The sequence below is a fragment of the Typopeltis vanoorti genome, chromosome 17 (genome assembly GCF_054136105.1).
Source record: "Typopeltis vanoorti isolate ZY-2024b chromosome 17, IOZ_Tvanoo_1.0, whole genome shotgun sequence".
NCBI lineage: Eukaryota > Metazoa > Arthropoda > Arachnida > Uropygi > Thelyphonidae > Typopeltis > Typopeltis vanoorti.
The window spans coordinates 88,146,319-88,165,528 of NC_143565.1; the positions used below are offsets into that span (position 1 = coordinate 88,146,319).

Below are 19,210 nucleotides of genomic sequence, written 5' to 3' on the forward strand. Positions count from 1 at the left end.
ACTGCAAGTCGGAAAAGAAACCGACTGCAAAGAGCTGACCACGTTGATTTAAGAATGTTGCTGACAAATATATAGCCAAATATCAATAAATTGGTAGCAGCACACCAGGCTCATCCTTCTCATTAGATTGTTTTTAATATTACTGATCGTTATTTACTATTTGATGTGCTATTTTTACATATGTGCAATCTGTTTGTTTTTATTATTACGGGCAGTTCCAAGGAGTCCGTAGACTCATCGAGGGAGGCCCACATCGTGTCAAGAACAACGATTCAACACTCACACATTATCTATCATACTTCTCCTTGAACTCATTTACAGTCATGACACCCACACACAGACTCTGGCAGCTCATTCCACTCATTTACTATTCTCCAAGTAAAAAACCTAGCTCTAACATCCTTGCTAACCACACTCTTACCAAGTTTCCATGGATGGCCTCTAGTCCTCCCACTACCAGTCCTATTCTCAAAAATATCTTCTGAATTAATCTTATAGAAATCCTTCAGTAATTTGAATGTCTCAATCATATCACCCATTTTCCACCTATCAACCAATTTCTGCAGCCCACAAATCTTCAACCTGTTCTCATAAGGTTCATTCCATAGTCCTGCTATTATCTTGGTCAGACTACTGTGCCCATTTCTGGACACAGTTGTCTAGATGGAGGGGTCTTATCAAGGCTCGATACAGAGGAACAATAACCTGTTTGTCTCTGCTCGTTAAAGTGTTTTTCAGTAACCAAGTGATTTGATGACTGATTTTGCCACTTTTGCAATGTGTCCCCTAAACTTCAACTTCCTATCCACAACACTCCCAAATCCCTGGCCTCGTCAATCTCCTGGAGTACAATTCCACCAATGTGATATACTGCTGCTAATTTTTTGACCCCGAAATGCAAAACGTTACATTTTTCCACATTAAATTGACATCTATTCTCCTTAGCCCAGTCCTCCAAACTATTCAAATCATCCTGCGAAATTTTGACATCCTGAGCATTCACTATTGCTGTACTCAACTTTGTATCATCAGCAAACAAATGAACACTTCCTCTCAGATCCTTTCCTATATCGTTAATGAACAAATTAAACAGTAACGGTCCAAGAACAGAACCCTGCGGCACACCACTAGTCACAGGCCGTCTTTTGGACTCTACTAATAAATAAATCACTCTCTGATATCTCTCCATCAATCACCCTCTTATACATCTCACTAACTCTGTATCCATTCTCATATGCTGCAGTTTACTGATTAGAATTCCACGTGGTATCCTATCAAAGGCTTTAGCAAGGGCCAGTAGAACCACTGTAAACCCGTTACCTTATCCAGTTCAGCCGTCACTGTGTTATAGAATGTGAGCAAGTTACTGAGGCATGATCTATCCTTCACAAAACCATGCTGTCCCCCATAAAGTATCCCTTCATCTATCCAATCTTGTATTTTCTTCTTGACTATTTTCTCCAAGACCTTGACAACAATTCCTCATATGCTGATCGGCCCGTAATTTTCAACAGCAGTCTTGGAACCTCCTTTATGCAGTGGAACTATTTTCCCCTCTTTCCACCCTCCTTGGGACTAACCCAGACACGAGACTCAATTTAAACAAAATGGTCAAAGGCACTGGCAATTCTTTAGCCGCTTCTCGTACGACACGAGCTGGTATGCCATCTAATCCCGCAGATGAGTTGACATTGAGGTTTTGTAATAGACTATTCACCTCCACTTCATTCACAACAATTCCCGTATAAGCTATTTGTTCTTCCATTTCTGAAATGTCACCACATGAATGATATACTCTTGCAAAGTTCTCACTCAGTAATTCTACTATATCAACTGATTCGGTTACCTCCCTACCATCGGCATTCTTCAAAATCAATGTACCATATACATTTTTTCTTTTACTTGCAACATATCGAAAAATCTGTTTGGGATTCTCTTTAGCCTGCAAGGCTAATGTTCTTTCATAATCCGCTTTTGCTTTTCTTACCACATTTGTTACCCTTCTGACCTGGGCTTTATACCTTTCATGTTCCTGCAGATCACCTTTCTCCTTAAATTCCATCCACAGTTGTTTCTTTTTTTCCAGCTCATGCTTAATGGTGTTACTCATCCATTTAATGCATACTTGATTTATTATTCGGACTGTAGGTATACAGTCAGTTATTGCCTCCTGCAAAAACTTCTTAACCACCTCCCATGCACTATCAACATCCAGCCCTTGCAGTTGTACATGCCATGACACTGTCCAAGCAATCTCCTAAGCTTGTCATACTTGCCAGCACAGTCATTCCACATATACCCTGTCTTAATCGAAAATTCCACACCTTTAGCCACCCCCCAGGTCAAGATCTTATGATTACTCTCACCGATTGGTGGCAATGTGGTCATATTCATTACAGCCAAATCCTCAGATGCAATTACTAGGTGAGGCACTCTCTGGCCCTTAGTATTTTCCATTACATGCTGTTGCAGATAGTTATCCCTTAATAACCACACAGAACCCAATTTCTTCCTCCCGTGTGTTCTCTCCTCCCCCAAATCAATGCTACCATAGTTGAGATCTCCCATAATAATTACCCTCCTTCCACTCATTTCTTCTATTTGCTTGTGCATACCGTCTCCATCATCTTTTCTATCACCTGGTCTATAGCAGCACCCAATTGTATATTTTGTTCTGCTAGCCACAATCTCACACCAAATGGCCTCAAATGTGCTCTTTTCTCTATCCTGCAATTCAACGTCTATTCTCCTTGGCTGCGACTCATCAGCTATCATCAATAACACTCCTTTCCCATTTTATTCACCCTGTCACTCCTGAACACACTATACCCCTCACATTCAATCCCACTAGCTATATCGTCTTCAGTCAGCCATGTTTCACTAATGCCAATAACCTATGGTCTGGAAGTGCCAACCAATGCCAAAAATTCTTCCTTCTTGTTCCTAATACTCCTAGTATTAGTATACATGAATTGCAGACCTCCTTTAGCCCCATTCCTACTTTGCTGCCTTATACTAACTATCCCATTCTGATTTGTTGTCCTTATTCGCTCATGCATATTATACTCATTCATACACTCAACTGCCTCCCTAAGGTCTGCATATCTACTTCCCCCTCCCCTTAATAAATCTAGTTTCCTTGATTCTGCATATCCACTTCATTCAACAACACTTTCTGTTTACAATTTTGCAGCGAGAGCAGGCTAAATGCTTGCCTGCAGAATGTTGTGTCTACTGCAGTTTATCTAAAGTGAAACGGTGAACGGTTTTTATGCGCAGAAACGAATTTTCGTACAAAACATTTGTTGCTAGTTAACCAGTCATATGGTACGCATCTCAGTACGCTACTGACAGTAGCGCAGTGCAGACTATTATTTCGTTTCTGTGTCGTGTTGTGTAATAATTTCTTGTGAGCATAAAATAGAAATGGAATCAAAAATTAAAAAAAGTTATCCGGTGCACAAAATCGTAAGTGTCATGCTGTGTAAGAAGAAGATGTTAATAAATTTCTTAAAATATTCTGATGCAGATTGTAACCAACTCGATACATCAGAAATCAGAGTTGAAGAACCGTGCATATCATGCAGTTTTCATGAAGGTACTATGGCAACTATTGAACAAGATAACAAGACGCATGATTTAAGTGAAAAACAGAAGATTTAGTTGTAGTTGACCACGAAACTAACACATTGTAGGTCTCTGTAAATTTAGAAGATCCATGTGAATGGGGAAATAGTGATGAAAAATTACGAGTTGTTTCAATTGAAATGGGGCCTGTTCAAAAGAAAAATATAATATATCCCAGAGATACCTATGGTCATAAATTGGCGACACGTATTATAATAGAAAAATGGAAAACGGTGAGCTCGTGCCAAGAACATGGCTCATATATTTCGAAACTTTAAATTATGTTTTTTGCTCTTGTTGCAAACCTTTCGCACCTACCGAATCAAGTAGTCTTCTAGAAGGTTATAAAAATTGGAGAAATGTAAGTACAACTTTGCATAGACATGAGACTAGTTTAAGTCACGTGAAAAAATTCTTAAAATGGAAGGAAGTTGATAAAAATTTAAAAAACAAAACTATTATTGATTGCCAGACTCAATGGAAAAGAAACATTGGACGAGTGTTTTAGAATGCTTGATTGAAATTATAAAATTCGTTGATAGCCAAAATTTAGCTTTTCGCAGATCTGATAAATTATATGAAAGGAATAACGGATATTTTTTTAAAATTAGTCGAACTGTTTGCGAAGTTTGATCCCGTTATGGAAAATCATGTTAAAAGGGCCCTACAACGAAACAATAGAGTAACACTATTTGAGTAAAGACAGTCAAAATGAAATATTGGAAACTTTAAGGGATACAATTTTATTATCAACTCAAAAATCTAAATATTATTCCATAATTTTAGACTGCACACCTGATGTATGTAAAACAGAACAAATGACCATTATTATTCGCTTTGTTTCCTGTGACAACTTTTTAGGTTTTGCAGATATCAGATTCCACAGGACGTGGTTTATGTGCAACAATAATGGAACTGCAAAAATGGAACATTCCCATTGAAGACATGCGAGGTCAAGGGTATGACAATGGGGCAAACATGAAAGGAAAAAAATATGGGCTCCAAAATTTGCTTTTAAACAAAAATCCTCGAGCTTTTTACGTGCCATTTGCTGCTCATACTCTAAATTTAATCATTAACGAATCAGCCAAAGTGAATGCAGATGCAATTAGTTTCTTTGCAATTATTCAAGAAATATACAATTTCTTTTGATTCTCTTACAAACGTTGGGCAATCCTTTTGAAGTTCGTAAAAAATTAACATTGAAACAGCCACCAGAAACGCGATGGGAAAGTAAAAATTAATGCAATCCGCCCTCTACGATATTAGTTACGAGAAATTTCCGATGCACGTTTTGGAATTTTAAATCATGAAAATTTTAATAAAGAAAGAAACTCAGCATGAAGCACAAACATTATGTGCCAAAATAAAGGACTACAAATTTATTTGCTCTCTTATAACTGGGCATGATTTACTTAACAGAATAAACCCTGTGAGTAAAATGCTTCAAGACAAAAATATGAACATTACACTTGCTTTAGTATCTATCGAAAACTTAAAAATATTCTTACAAGAGTATCAATCGGACACAAATTTCAAAGAAATTCTAAAACGGCAAAAGAACTGACTGAAGAGGTGGACGGAGAACAAGAATTTAAAACTGGTACGGAAGTCCGACGACGAAGGAAGACACGACAATTTGATTACGAGCTTCATGACGAAACGCCACAATCGCCAGAAGATAAATTTAGAGTGAATGTGTTTTATACACTTCTAGATGTTGCAATGTGTTCGTTAATAGAACGTTTTGAACAACTAAAAACATATTATGATAATTTCAATTTCTTGTATAGATTAAGTGATATTGCTAAATATCACAGCTTAAGTGATATCTCTAAATCGTCACAATTTTTACGAAAAAATTGTGATGATTTAGAGATTCTCTTGAAGGATGGCGACATTAAAGACGTAAATGCAATAGAACTATATGACGAGTTATGTGCTTTCCGGGATATTTTTCGGAAGGATAATTTAAATATTCAAAACCCTTTCATTATTCTTAATTTTATTGTGTCCAATAATTTATCTTTCCCTAACTTTTCAATTGCTTTAGGAATACTATTAACCTTACCTGTTAGTGTAGCGAGCGGTGAACGTTCCTTTTCCAAGTTGAAATTGATTAAAACCTACTTAAGAACAAGTAGGTCACAAAAAAGGCTTGTTAGTTTGTTGTTAATATTATTATTATTATAAAAACTTCCATGGAGTCAAAGACTCATCGTGGTAGGTCCACTGTTATACACACAGTTTATCATGCTGTGCCTTAAATATATTCACTGTCTCTGCACACACCACACTCTCGGGCAAAGCATTCCAATCACTCACCACGCAAAAAACCTGCTCCTCACTCCCTCCTTATACAGCTTCCAGGAATGACCTCTTGTTCTCCTGCTATCCTCACCCATTCTGTGCAAAACCTCCCCGACGTTAATCTGGTAATAACCAGATTAAATGTCTCAATCATATCCCCCCCTCCTCCTTCTATCCACCAATTTCTGCAAATCGCATTTTGTCAATCTGACTTCATACTCTACCAGAGACCAGAAACCACCTTAGTTAATCGCCTCTGAACTTTCTCCAACGCAATTTCATCCTTTTGAAAACCAGGTGACCAGATCTGTGCACAGTAATCCATATGTGGCCTGATCAAAGCCTTATACAAAAGGAACCATAACATCCTTACTTCTACAAGTCAATGTCCTCCGCATCATTCCCATTATCTGCTGTGTTGTCTTTACTATTTTAGTAACATGTCCCCGAAATTGTAGGTCCTTGTCTACAATCACTTTCAAAACCTTACACTTTGAAACATTGAATAGTTTGGCGTTAATAGCTATTGAAAATGATATATGTGCGGAATTAGACGTTAAGACTATTATTTCTAATTTTATGAATATGAAATCAAAAATCCTAAAATTTTAATTAAAAAAATTTCAAGTATATTTAATTTAATTTATTTTCTTATTCTGTAAAGATGTTATTTTTTTGAATACTTATATTAAATGTTCTAATTATTTCTGAATTCTTTTATTTTCTCATCTATCTTGAGTTTCTTTTATTTTCCTAAAAGATAGTTTCACTTATAAAAATTATTAAATTTTTTTTACAAGTTACTAAGAATTTAGTAACTTGTAAAATGCAAGAATTTTTTAAACTTTAGTTCAAATAAATTTTAACTTTAATTAAAATTCATTTTAATTTTGTTAGCGATTCGGGTCGGTTAGAAGGCTATAATCCCTGTATCGTTATATTCAACGATTAAAGTGAAGTAGCTTTATCAAAATTTGCTTTAACCTTTGAGAATTTTTTGAATATTCGGGTTTTAACGATTATCCTGCCTAGTCAAAACCCCCGGTTCGTTACATTTAGCGAACCAACGTGTAGCTGTTCTATCAAAATTTATTTAAGAAATTTCAAATAATTTAAATTTTTATTATCGTAAAAGAACCACACACGCCCGGATCGTTACAGGGGCGCTTAGATAGACATTGCATGCGGGCGGCAAAGACCCTAGCGCCAGCTCTGATCGCAACCTTTGTAAAATAAAGCAGACTGCTAAAGCAAACTTCTCACCTGTACAAACCTGTGCTGGCCGTCGGAGAATTCTATAATTGCCTATCAAGGATTTACTTACTATCACTTATTTCAGTCCTAAACCGGTTCTGGTTGGCCGAGTGCTGCTTAGTGTATCCGCTCTTCAACCTTCAGGTTGCGGGTTCGACTCTTGCTATGGATGTTTGTGATTATCTTACGTGCGAGACCACTATCTCGCTACTGAAAGCCTGAAGTGGCTTGGAAAAGTTCCAGGTTTAGTCACTAGTTTAGTTTCCGGATTATGTAAATATATAATGATTTAAAAAATCCTTAGTGCACCCACAGTAATGTGTGGATGTGCTGAAAAGTCGATCGCGACTTAACAGGCTATGAGGTAGGTCGAGAGAGAAACTTCACATCGTAGTCGCACTTTGATCCAAGTGATTTTTTTTCCCCCTTAGCGATTTTGGGGACACCATTTTTAAATGTGTATGCGTGTGTGTATAAAATTTACAAAATGAGTTTTTACATCACTTAACTGAGGTGCGTTAATTAACAGTTGGTGGAATATTTTCCATAGAGTATCATCCACATTTATTTCGACTGCTGTAATAGCGAATATAATCCGTAATAAAATAAATCGGAGACAAAAATAGGCCAGTCAGGAGTCTTGTTTCCGGACTAACCCCTAAAATCGAAGATTAATGATCCTGTCACCTTAGCTTTGATTTTTAAGTTTTTTTTTTTTCTCCTTCGCATTTCAGTTTCCATTATATTGTTTTTAATTCTTGTTTATCGAAAAATGTTTACCCTCTATAAATGTCTCAATTTTCTGGATTGAACACATGATCTCTGATTTTAGAGTCCTATTTCGGCTTAATCCACTCCGAAAAAAATAGTAAATAAGTAAGTTTGGTTTGGATGTCTGCAAACATCCAAACGGGAAATAAATTGTTAACTTAACACTTTACTTCCCGATGTTATTTCTATATAACGATTTCGTTTTCAGACGACAGACGGACATAAGAACAAATCAAAAGGAGAGGGTACTGCTTCCAAAAGTTCTGCTTTTTTAAATTGTTTTCGCCTCATAACATTCTCTTCAAATGGATGGGAAAGGGGGAGAATGAGGAATTTTAGAACTTCGCTTGCGCACAAAGGATTAAAAATAATTGTAACTAATTTCATATCATGATACATTAAACCGTAGCTCATTTATCGAGTTATTAGTGGAAACACCGGGCTTTGCTTTTCCGTTTTGAATTAAGAACAGGAAATGATCCTAATGGTTCATTTCGCTAAACGGTGGTGGACGAGAATAGGTCTTAATCCAAATCTTTCCGAAAAATATAAAATTCTTTAGGTAAAAGATATCCAAACTGTCGGGTTCGCTTGATATTTGGGAGGAGGGGGAAATTCGAGTAAGCTGTTTGAATTTTACTTTATATTAAAATATTCATTATTCTTATAACAAAGATAACTTCTGCAGCGGACTTACCAATTGAACATGTTAGATAACCTTTACTCTAGAGATTTTGAATAGAAGCATATGAACCATCAAGTTAGCAAAAATCTATTCGTGGTTTACTAGTAGAAAACTGAAAGGGAACTTTTTAAATAAAATTTTCTGTTCAACAACAACGAAAAAAAAAAAAAAACCTATAAGCATTCAAAATTACAAGCTTCTCAAGTATACGATTACTTCAAACTTTTTACAACGTAAAACAGATTTAACTGTACAAAATACGGACATTCCTTTACGTAAATACTATTGAACAGAACATGAATCTATGATGAAGCAGTTCACTTAAAATAATTTTATTACACCCTTAATGGAGTTAGCACTCATCGCGGGCGGTTCATTTTAAGAGATATTTTGCACACTTGAATTGAAAAGAATATTTCACCATTTAAGATTATGCTGAGTAAACGTATCCTAACATGACTCGTTCAGAAGAGCTATCTAGATCGTAACTAGTATTTACTCGGTGCTGACTGAATTCCTATATAGTACCATCTTGGAGAAAGAAGAAAAAAAACCTTTTCATTCCCTAAAGGGAATAGGCAGCATTCTTTCAGCACTAACTTTTTTTTGAAAGACTGTATGCAGTGTCTCTAGATTTCATAGCCTGAAAAAGGCGAGAACGTTTCTGGTTATGTTCATCTCAACTATTATTTTTTGTATATTCAGGTTATCTACGGTCAGTTTAAAGATATTGATGAAACTTTTTTTTTTTTTACCAACCTAGAAAAGAAGTGGGTTTTATACCATTATTCTCAACTTTAGATCATAATGGAGAACCGAATGATACAGCAAATTTATTATTATTATTATTATTCCTGATACCTCCAAGGTATCAGGAATAATAATTGTCCTCCCGCGATGAGTCTTCGGACTCATCGCGGGAGGACATCTTCATTGGCTTGTATTGGATTCAACAGCCCAATGTAAAAGTTAGAAGTTTTAAAACATAGAAATATGCATGGCGTTATACATGTTTCACCAGAACTGCTTAACTGAAAAATATAAATTGGATTGTATTATTACTATTGTATCTCATTTGTGTATACAGAAACCACTCCAAAGGCAAAACAATTACAATATACAGTAGTCAACTGACTTTTCATATAAGAACCAAAATCATTGGCAGTTTGTTGCCAAAAGATGCGATTTCTAAATATTTTACGTAGTTTTCAAGAAGTTAAGTACTGCATATGCAATAATACACAGCTTAGTAAGCAGGCCTATGCAAATTATTCTTTTCTATTATATTTAAACGGATTAAATTATATTATATCCATTTAAATCCTTATAGTTCAAATTCTTTTAGCCGACTGGCAAACTATCGTTTACAATAATTCTTTCATATATTTCCACACGGTCTTTCATACGTAGAACACGCTAATTGCTGTTACGAAGTGCACCACTTGAAAGTTGTGGTTGAACTCAACGTATTTATCATTCAAATAAGTATTTACTGCTATTTAACGGAATCTGAAATATTACCTTATCGGACATTATTTAAGACAAAGGCATACATTGGGTTATGTGCATAAATGCCGCTAAATCGTTAAACCTATGCTTATCACATGCTGGGGGTATACTGCTTCACCAACTACCTATCAATGACTGGTTGTATAGCACGTACTAATGCCATCGCCGAAAGTTTTAGACGCTAACTCAGCAAACACCGTAGTCTGACTAAACTGCTCGACCTGAGGACAGCTGCCACAGAGAATGCGTGACATCGATAACAGCCAGCATTACCCAGAACACTACCATTCGCATGACATCGCTGATCGCTGAATCCTACCGGTCTATGGCCATTTCAGCATACCTCACTTCCTGCGCGTCCCTGGCTCACTCACGCGAAAGGAATCCTGGGAGCCACGCCGCAACGTCATAGGCGTTGATCGTGGAACAAAGAAGATGGCGGGTGAGTGAGTTGCTTCGAATAAACACTAATAATTGTTGAATTGGCTAAGCTATGAGCTTAATTTTCCCTTATTTATGAGGTTTGTGTACTTAGTTATGATATTTCATTTATCTAGGTACCATGTTGAAGTACGAATGCAGTTACTGCATGGAGGACATAACGACTATACGTGCAAAATGTGCAGAGTGCATAGACTTCGATCTTTGTTTACAGGCAAGTCACATGACCTTAGTCCCTGCCCACTAGCCTTGATATCTAGAACCAGTAGAGGGCCTCTAGGTGGTAAAGTAACCGGCAGTAAATGGGTGCATGTGCCGGGGTCAGGAAATAGGCAACTCCTTAGCTCGTATACGGCAAGTTTTCATTGTAGGTGTTATAAAACTTTACAATATGCGAAGAGTACTTCTCTTTATGAAGTAGCAAATGAACTCATATATATATGTATATATATTTTGTTTTAAATTTGTAACTAAAAAAAAAAGTTTTAAGGATACCGGCATTTCTTACGCAAAGAAAATACTAGCAGTAATATGACATTAGACATGTATAAATTTCGTTTATTTTGTATATGCTAAATTGATCATCAAAACTGCATGAAAAAGTGAAGCTTATAATGGTAGATATTTATAGGTACGGATGTTAAACCAAAAAAAAAAAAAAAATGTTGATTTTGAGAAAAAAGAAAAGAAACCTTTTATAATTTTTAATGGTGTGCGTTTTCAGTACTTGGAAAAACCCCGAAAAATCTTTAAAAGGTTTTTAGCCATGGAACTCTTTTACATCCTTGAAATTTCAAACACCTTGCATATTATTTCTATATATAATCCCAGTATTTTAAGAAGAAAAAAGCATTTGTTATGCATGCATAAACTGTGTTTATGTAATAAGTATAGTATTCTGGTTACCATGTATGAGGATTACAGTATAATTTTTTTGGGGTCAGTGTGTAATGAGAACTGTGTGATTTAAACTTTTGATGTCTTAACATAAATTAAAAACTACTCATGTGAAGATGAAAATGGTGCTTTGAAGTTTTTCAGCAATTCTTAAATCAGCTTAATAAGCTTCAGCTCTCTCTCTCTCTCTTTCAAACAATGTTCAGACTGCATTTTTTACATATATTTCCAAGTCATTGTTTTTATAATACTAAAATTAACCATACCAGAATTGGTATGGGTAATTCCACTACTTTCCTCTAAATCTTTTTTAAGATGCCCATCAAGTGATCAGTCTGTTCTGTTTCAAATTTATGGAGCAGATTTATTTTGTCATAGATCATTCTTCTTACTGTTGCCTCATGGATCAACATCCTGTTTTATGTGTTTAATAAAAAGTTCTGTAATAGGCATATTTAATGTTAACAAGCTTTTTTTTTTTTTTTTTTTTTTTTTTTTCCTCTCACCCACCTTCTACCCTTTCACATTACTAGTGTACTATAGATCAAACTCAACTTGCTCAAGATCACCATAAAAAAAAAAATATTGAATTAAGATATTGAAAGGAATGGGCTATGCTTCACTGTTGGGAGGAAATAAAATTAAGTATGATAATTTGAGGGTTTCTTGGAATAACACTCTTTCTTATTTGAACTTGCTGAGGTATATTAAATAAGTATCCAGAATGATGTGATTGCAGCAATGTAGTATACATTGCCTATTATGTATTGGTATTGCAATTTTTTAGAAGCCATTGCCTCTGTTGAATCCTCAGTAATCTAACATTTATGCTTAATTGCTGATTGAAGTTTATGTTTTGGTTTAATGGAATGAAGACAGCACCAATGAATCAAAGGTTTAATGACAAATATTTTATCTTCATCATAGAAACATTGGCGATGCAGTATAAAATTGTAACATGCCTGCAAACAACACACCAAAAAAAGTAGACAAAGTTCTAAGCAGGGTATCCTCTGTGCTTGCCAGTGAGCAAGAACTACTCACCTAAGAATTGCTTTCTCGTATCTTGAGAAGTTTCATACAACCACTTTTATTTAGATTATTAAGATTGGGTATGTTTTTCAGATCTCATCCTGATTCCAAAAAGTTATGCTTGTACTTACTGCAGTGAAGCATATAATCTTTTCCATTTGAAGATTTTGTGCAAGGTGTCCAAGGCATGGCAGACCTGGCTGACTATAATATGTGGCAGATGCATTTCTTATGTTCTTCTAGACATACAGGGTGTTCGGGATAAATTTGACATATTTATAATTAATTATATTTTTCCGTAAGTTACATGTATTAACACACACTTCTCTTCATTTAAAAGTTTGGACCCTTCTTCATTCATATACAAGATGTCAGAAAGGATGGATAGCTGGAACCCACCTGAATCATGGAAGAGAATAACTTGTATCATGATGATTCGTGCCCGCCATCAAAATAAGGATATTACGACTGCTGCCCAATGCTCCCTGAATACAGTAAAAACAATCAGGCATGAACTAGAGACTTGCAATGGTGACTATGAGGATGTAGCAAGAAGAAAGATCCCTAGCAGACGATCTGATTGCGTTCGTACAGCAGAATTCCTCGCAAATCTGCAGGAACAGGTGTTGAAGAACCCTGGCATTGGAATTCGGGCTTTGTTCGTGGAGTTGCTAACTGTAGTCAAGCCCTGGATAACAAGGGTAGCCAACGGTAGGCCGTATGTATGGCAGCAGGATTCGGCCCCTTGCCACACCTCTGGGAAAAGTCAAAAATGGTTGTCTGAAAATTTCTACGACTTCACCAGTCCAAATGTTTGGCCTCCAAACTCCCCAGACCTTAACCCCATGGATTATTTTGTATGGGGCGCAGTTGAAAAAGACACCAATCGCACTTCCAGTAATACAAAAGCCCAGTTAATGGATAAAATTAAAACAGTTTTTGCGGCCCTTCCCAGGGAGACTGTAGCATCAGCTTGTTCGAGGTTCCGAAGCAGAATTGAAGCTGTGATCGATGCTAATGGTGGTTATTTTGAGTAAATCTTGTTGATAGTATTGTAATTAACTCTGCCTGTAATGTTTTTTTGTCAATTCATTAAATTTAATAGATACAAAGAAGATTTTCTTTTTCCTTACGAAACTGTCAAATTTATCCCGAACACCCTGTATGTTATTAGATCTAGTTTTCTGCCAAATGGGGGTGACTCCCTCTGGAGTTTTAGGCTTTGTCTGATCTCCTCTGTTTTGTTGTTGCTTTTGTGAATGTTGCCATTGTCATATTCTATCTCTGATGATGCTTCTGTGATGAAATGTTGGAGTCATTAATCAAAAAGAGTTTTTTTTTTTTTTTTTTTTTTAGTTTTAGGAATGAAGCAAAACTGCTTAAAGCTGCTCGATGTGGAGACTGGTGTGTTGTTTGTTACTTTATGATAATGAAATGCCAAAAAAATACTATCTTTCTGTTAGCAAATATAGCACACTTGGCTGGAGCATGAAGATTGTTTCATGTATAGATTTCTCATTGAAACTGAGTTGCAGCTATTAAAATCCCATCCTCTTCTGCTGTATTGTATCCAGTGAATTATCTTTTTCAAACTGTATTGGGCACTTTCATCATTTGATTTTGATTACTTTCATTTAAGGTAATTCTTTTTCTTAGTTATGTTCCATAGCAACATCTTCCTGTGTTATTTTCAGTAAATCGCATTTCACTAGTCATTTTTCTAATTTTAATAAGTTAATTAATGTTTATATTAACTTCTTAATTTTAATAAGTTAATATAAACATTGTTCCATAATTTTCAACATTGTTAAAATCATAAAAGAAAATGCAGTTAAGCTTTGATTCATCACATCAGATGGATGGTCCATTATTAGCATTCTATGGGTAAACTTTTGTCCAAACTTACATTGACATCTTCTGCGTTTGTCATAATAAAGATTTCAGTTGATACTGAATTCATTTCAAGATACTGGATCAGAAACTTTTCCATTTGCTGTTGACTCAGTTCTCAGTGTATATTAAAAATAATCCAGGGTCTTGTCATAATTATGACAAGACCCTGGATTATTTCAACTGCATATTTTTAATTCGGAATTGTCATTATTTTTATTTCTTCCCAATCTGCATATTTCTCAAAAATGGAATGCATGTAGTTGTCATCTTTCTTTTTCATGAAGGACATTAACATATCCTTCACAAAAGAGAAAGTGGAATGTTTATTAATTTTTTCAATCATAGATCAAACCCAGGAATATAAGTTGGTGTATACAGAATATTATACTATTACATTGGTGTATTCTCTAGACTCGTTACTAGAGGCCATTCTGCACTACACATAGTTCACACTGTATAGTATATGTCATAATACATGCTGAAAAGTTTTATGTTGTGCAGCTTTATTTTCAAAATTCTGTTTATTATTTTTTGTTTTAAGTATATTTATAAATACAAGTTTTTTTAATTGTTTATTCATTACAAAAATTCAATCTATATTCTGCTCACATACAATAGTGATAATATCAAACTATTCAGAGGATTTCATGAGCATGTTTCTAGTTGGAATAATGCATATACCAACTTGTAACAATATTTCAAGCACTAGTAGGGCCAGCAGCCTGATGCCAGTTTTTTTTAAGCGAAAAATTACCATAATAGTAATTTGCTAACCTGCATGGCCAAGTAGATACTGTACCTGCTCTCGAGCAGCAGTCTGTGAGTTTGAATCCTGATTTAGGCATGGAAGTTTGTAACAGTCCTTAGGCGTTAGGCAGTTTTGTCACATGGTCTGAGACCAACACCCTGCTTATTAGAGGCTTGAAAATAGTGTCATGTTTGGTCTCTAGAGCAGACTTTTAGGATTATCTAACTTATCCAATCTACTGTGCCAATGTATTGTGGATTTAAAAATATGGTATTATAAAATCCTTGTCAACATAGCCTCCAATCAGGCTTCCCTCATAGCTGAACTTTCCTTTATTTGCCATACCTTCCTGTCCAGTGGCTACTATGCCAAAAAATAATCAACAGCATACAGATTATATTAATGCAATTCCCTATATCTGAGACACCTCATAAAAAATAGCCAGAGCTTTAACGAGATATAATCTCTGCACTGCTTTCAGCTCTCATTTGAGAGTAGCAGTCCTTATCTACTTTCCCTAAAGATCCACTCTCTCTCCCCCCCCCCCTTTCTGTTCTAGGTGTATACAAGGTTCTTGCAACTTGTCATATTATGGACAAACGTGGAGATCTGCGTAATCTAAATAAATATGGTTATGTTAAACTTTCCAAATTTGGAAAACATTAATTATTATTATTACGGGCAACTCCAGGGAGTCCTTAGACTCATCGAGGGAGGCCCCAAATCATATTCATCACAACTATTCGACATTCATACAGTATCTATCATACCTCGCCTTAAACTCATTCACTGTCACAGCATCCACCACAGACTCTGGCAGCCCATTCCACTCATTCACCACTCTAAAGTAAAGAACCCAGCTCTACCACCCTTACTAACCACACTTTTGCCCAGTTTCCATGGATAATTCTTAGACCTCTTGTTCAAGAGCAAAGACTAGCCAACAACACCCATAAAGGATGTCCCTTATAAGACTAGGTTTCTAGTCTAACTTCTTTCACTTCTTTTGTATATGTTATTACAATTTTTGTATTGTATCCTAGATGTGTCCGTGATTAATGAAATATCAGAATGATTAAACCTTTTTAATTATTTCTCAGGTTTGTATTAATTTCATTAAACCTGATTATAAACTTAAACAAACACCTCTGCCATATACCCAGCTAGGCATATGCTTATTTCTTACACTGCAGAAAGGCAGTATTTTTAATTGTAAAGAGAGATTATGATAGGCTTGTGACATGAGGAATGGAACGTAAAAGAATTTATAATGTTTGGGAATTAGTTTGGAATCATTTAAAAACTTCATGGCAGACTGCATTCTGAGTTAGGAGAATTGAATATAAAGTAGGTGAAGGTAGGAATTATAGAACTAAAAGTGGCAAGCAGAATCAACAGTTGCTAATAATTAAAAGATAAAGTGTAGTACAGATGGAGAAATTGGAAGATGTAAAGAAACCAACAGATCTGGCCTAGTAAAATGTTTTTCATTAAATCACCACCAAAATCTTCGTCAATTTTATAGTTATGTTGCTAGTAAAAGGAAGGATGGGTCTAGAATCACTCATTATTTTACTACACTGCGTATGTATGTTAGATATAATTTTGCTTTTTCCTAATTTTGCCACCCATGACTGAATAAATTTTAATATTTATTTTTGAAATATCTGCTGCACACATGAGTTTGCAAAGCATATAGAACACCAGTACCATGTGTGGATATATGATTTATAATGGAGGAACCTGTTAATGTGTTTCTTGAACAGCTGTAGGTTGTAGTCAAGAAAGGCTTTTCCAGTAGATGGAATGAATGAGAATGAGCAGTTAATTTGGTAAGTTTAAAGTTGAACTGTACATGGACGTTGAGCAGCTGCTGCTTGAGTAGTGGGGAATAGTTTGGCAGACAGAACAGAGCCCATGAAAATAAGCCAGGAACAGAACATCTATGAGAATGGCATCAAGGGAAATTTTAAAGTGAGAAAAATACCGAGATTTGTACAGAAGTAGTAATTGGAAAGTTACATCTGGAGTGGAAAAGGATATTAAGTTTTTTTTTTTTTTGAGGCATCCAAGAAACGACAGATGCAATGTGTTGCCAAGAAAGGTTACAGGTGCGAATCAGCTCAAGAAGAAAAAAATCTAATCGTGCCTAAGAGAGTGGAATATTATCAAACCCAAAAGGAAAGGAGCTCTCTTGTGAGAAATAAGATTGACTCTTTTCTGTAGCATGGAAATTCACAAGATCACCTCATCCCTCTGGAGAATGACAAGAGGATTGGAATTACTATCAGATTCATCAATATATCGCATATTAGAGTTGGACTCAACATATAAAAACCACAAGGACACTAATAACTTATTACAGAACATTACTAGTTGGTCTACAGACTTGCAACGGAATCTGAAGTCACTACACCCATTGATGCCACAATTGTACGGAGTCCCTGAAAGTCCACAAAAGTGGAGTTCCGCTACACCTAATCGTTGACGGAAGAAATGCACCCACATATTTATTGTCCAAACACCTCTCCAGTCTCCTAAAAGGACATATCAGAAAATCAGTAGCTTGGACGTGGTATCTTTATTTACCAACATCTCAGTAGAAGTTATCAGTATCCTATACAATCTCTTCCCTGAAGATATCTCACCTTTTTCATCATTGACTTAAATCTAATTATTTTAAATGGAATGAAACGATATATCAGCAACTAAATGATTTAACTATGGGCAGTCCTCCTTTTGCTGTCCTATGTGGATCTGTCCATGGAAAAGCTAGAAACAGACATCCTCTCAAAATTAGACCGAAAACCTTTAGTGTGGTGGAGGTATGTAGACGATGTCTTCATAATTTGGAGGGACACAAAAACAGCTCTTTTGGACTTTTTAACCAAAATTAATTCTTTTCATCAAAAAATACAATTCCCTTTGGAACTGGAAAAAGATAATCACCTACCATTTTTGGATACCCTATTCAAGAAACTAGCAGATGGGCATATCAAACTAACAGTCTATCGCAAATCAACACACACTGGACGCTACCTTAATTTCAAATCAACTCACCATATTTCCAGAAGCTCAGCATGATACATATGTTCAAAAATAGAGCCACAAACATCATCTCAGAAGAAAAAGAACTCTATGATGAAATTACTCATATATCAGAGACGTTAATAAAAAATGGCTATCCAAGAAATCTAATCAACAAGATTCTTCATAGAACCCCCCCCCCCCCCATAACAACAACAACCTACTATCACTCAATACAGTTCATCCTTAGTTATTCCTTATGCAGATACAGTGTCTGAGAAGATCGCAAAACTTTTTAAACCTTTCAACATTAGAGTTGCATTCAAACCGGTCAAGACTGTCCATGTTTTAAGATCTTCAAAAGACATTAATCGTTTTTTTCAAATACGCTGGGGTGCACAACAACCCATGTGCTTGTGGTCTGAACTATATAGGACAGATGTTTGCAATTACCAACTATTCCATTGATTGGGATAGCAGCTCTATGCCTTACCTAGAAGAAGATTTCCGTTGTAGAAATTTCAAATAAGCCATTGTAGTCCTCCATTCTGGAGAAAATCTTAACAGAAACCAGGGAATAATAATAGCTGACATATAGAAAACCTTAATAAGATCACTCAGTCTGCAAGAATTTAATTTTGCTCAAAACTACAGAACGTGCTCTCATAACAGTGCTAGCACAACATGCTCCATGCGTGTAATGTTATGCATTCTGTTTTAATGTTTAATTTGTACAACAGTGTTACTCCATTTTCTCTGTACTAGCCACTTTGAGTTTTTTCTCTTACTGTTATAAGCCCTGAAGAAGCTGGACAGCCCCATCGGTGAAACTTGTTGGTATTAGATGTTTATAAATCATGGGCAATTAAAGATCAATATATATATTTTAATTTAATTAGATTGGACATTCCTAAGGAATGGAAAAAAAAGTTTTTTGGAAGTGGGATAGTGTAAAAGGAGCAAAAATACACTAAAGCGTTGAATGCAGATCAGATTGCTTAAGTGATTCTGCTGTT

General features: G+C 35.7%; 1 protein-coding gene across 1 annotated transcript in view; it reads left to right on the forward strand.

Annotated features, from left to right (window-relative positions):
• The window catches only part of LOC150097610 (transcriptional adapter 2-beta-like), a 226,707-nt gene that overhangs the window by 1,712 nt on the left and 205,785 nt on the right, over positions 1 to 19,210 (forward strand). Inside the window, exon 2 of the mRNA XM_090406959.1 lies at positions 10,714 to 10,811. Coding sequence (XP_090263085.1) covers positions 10,714 to 10,811 — 98 coding nt within the window. The remainder of the gene's footprint in view (positions 1 to 10,713; positions 10,812 to 19,210) is intronic.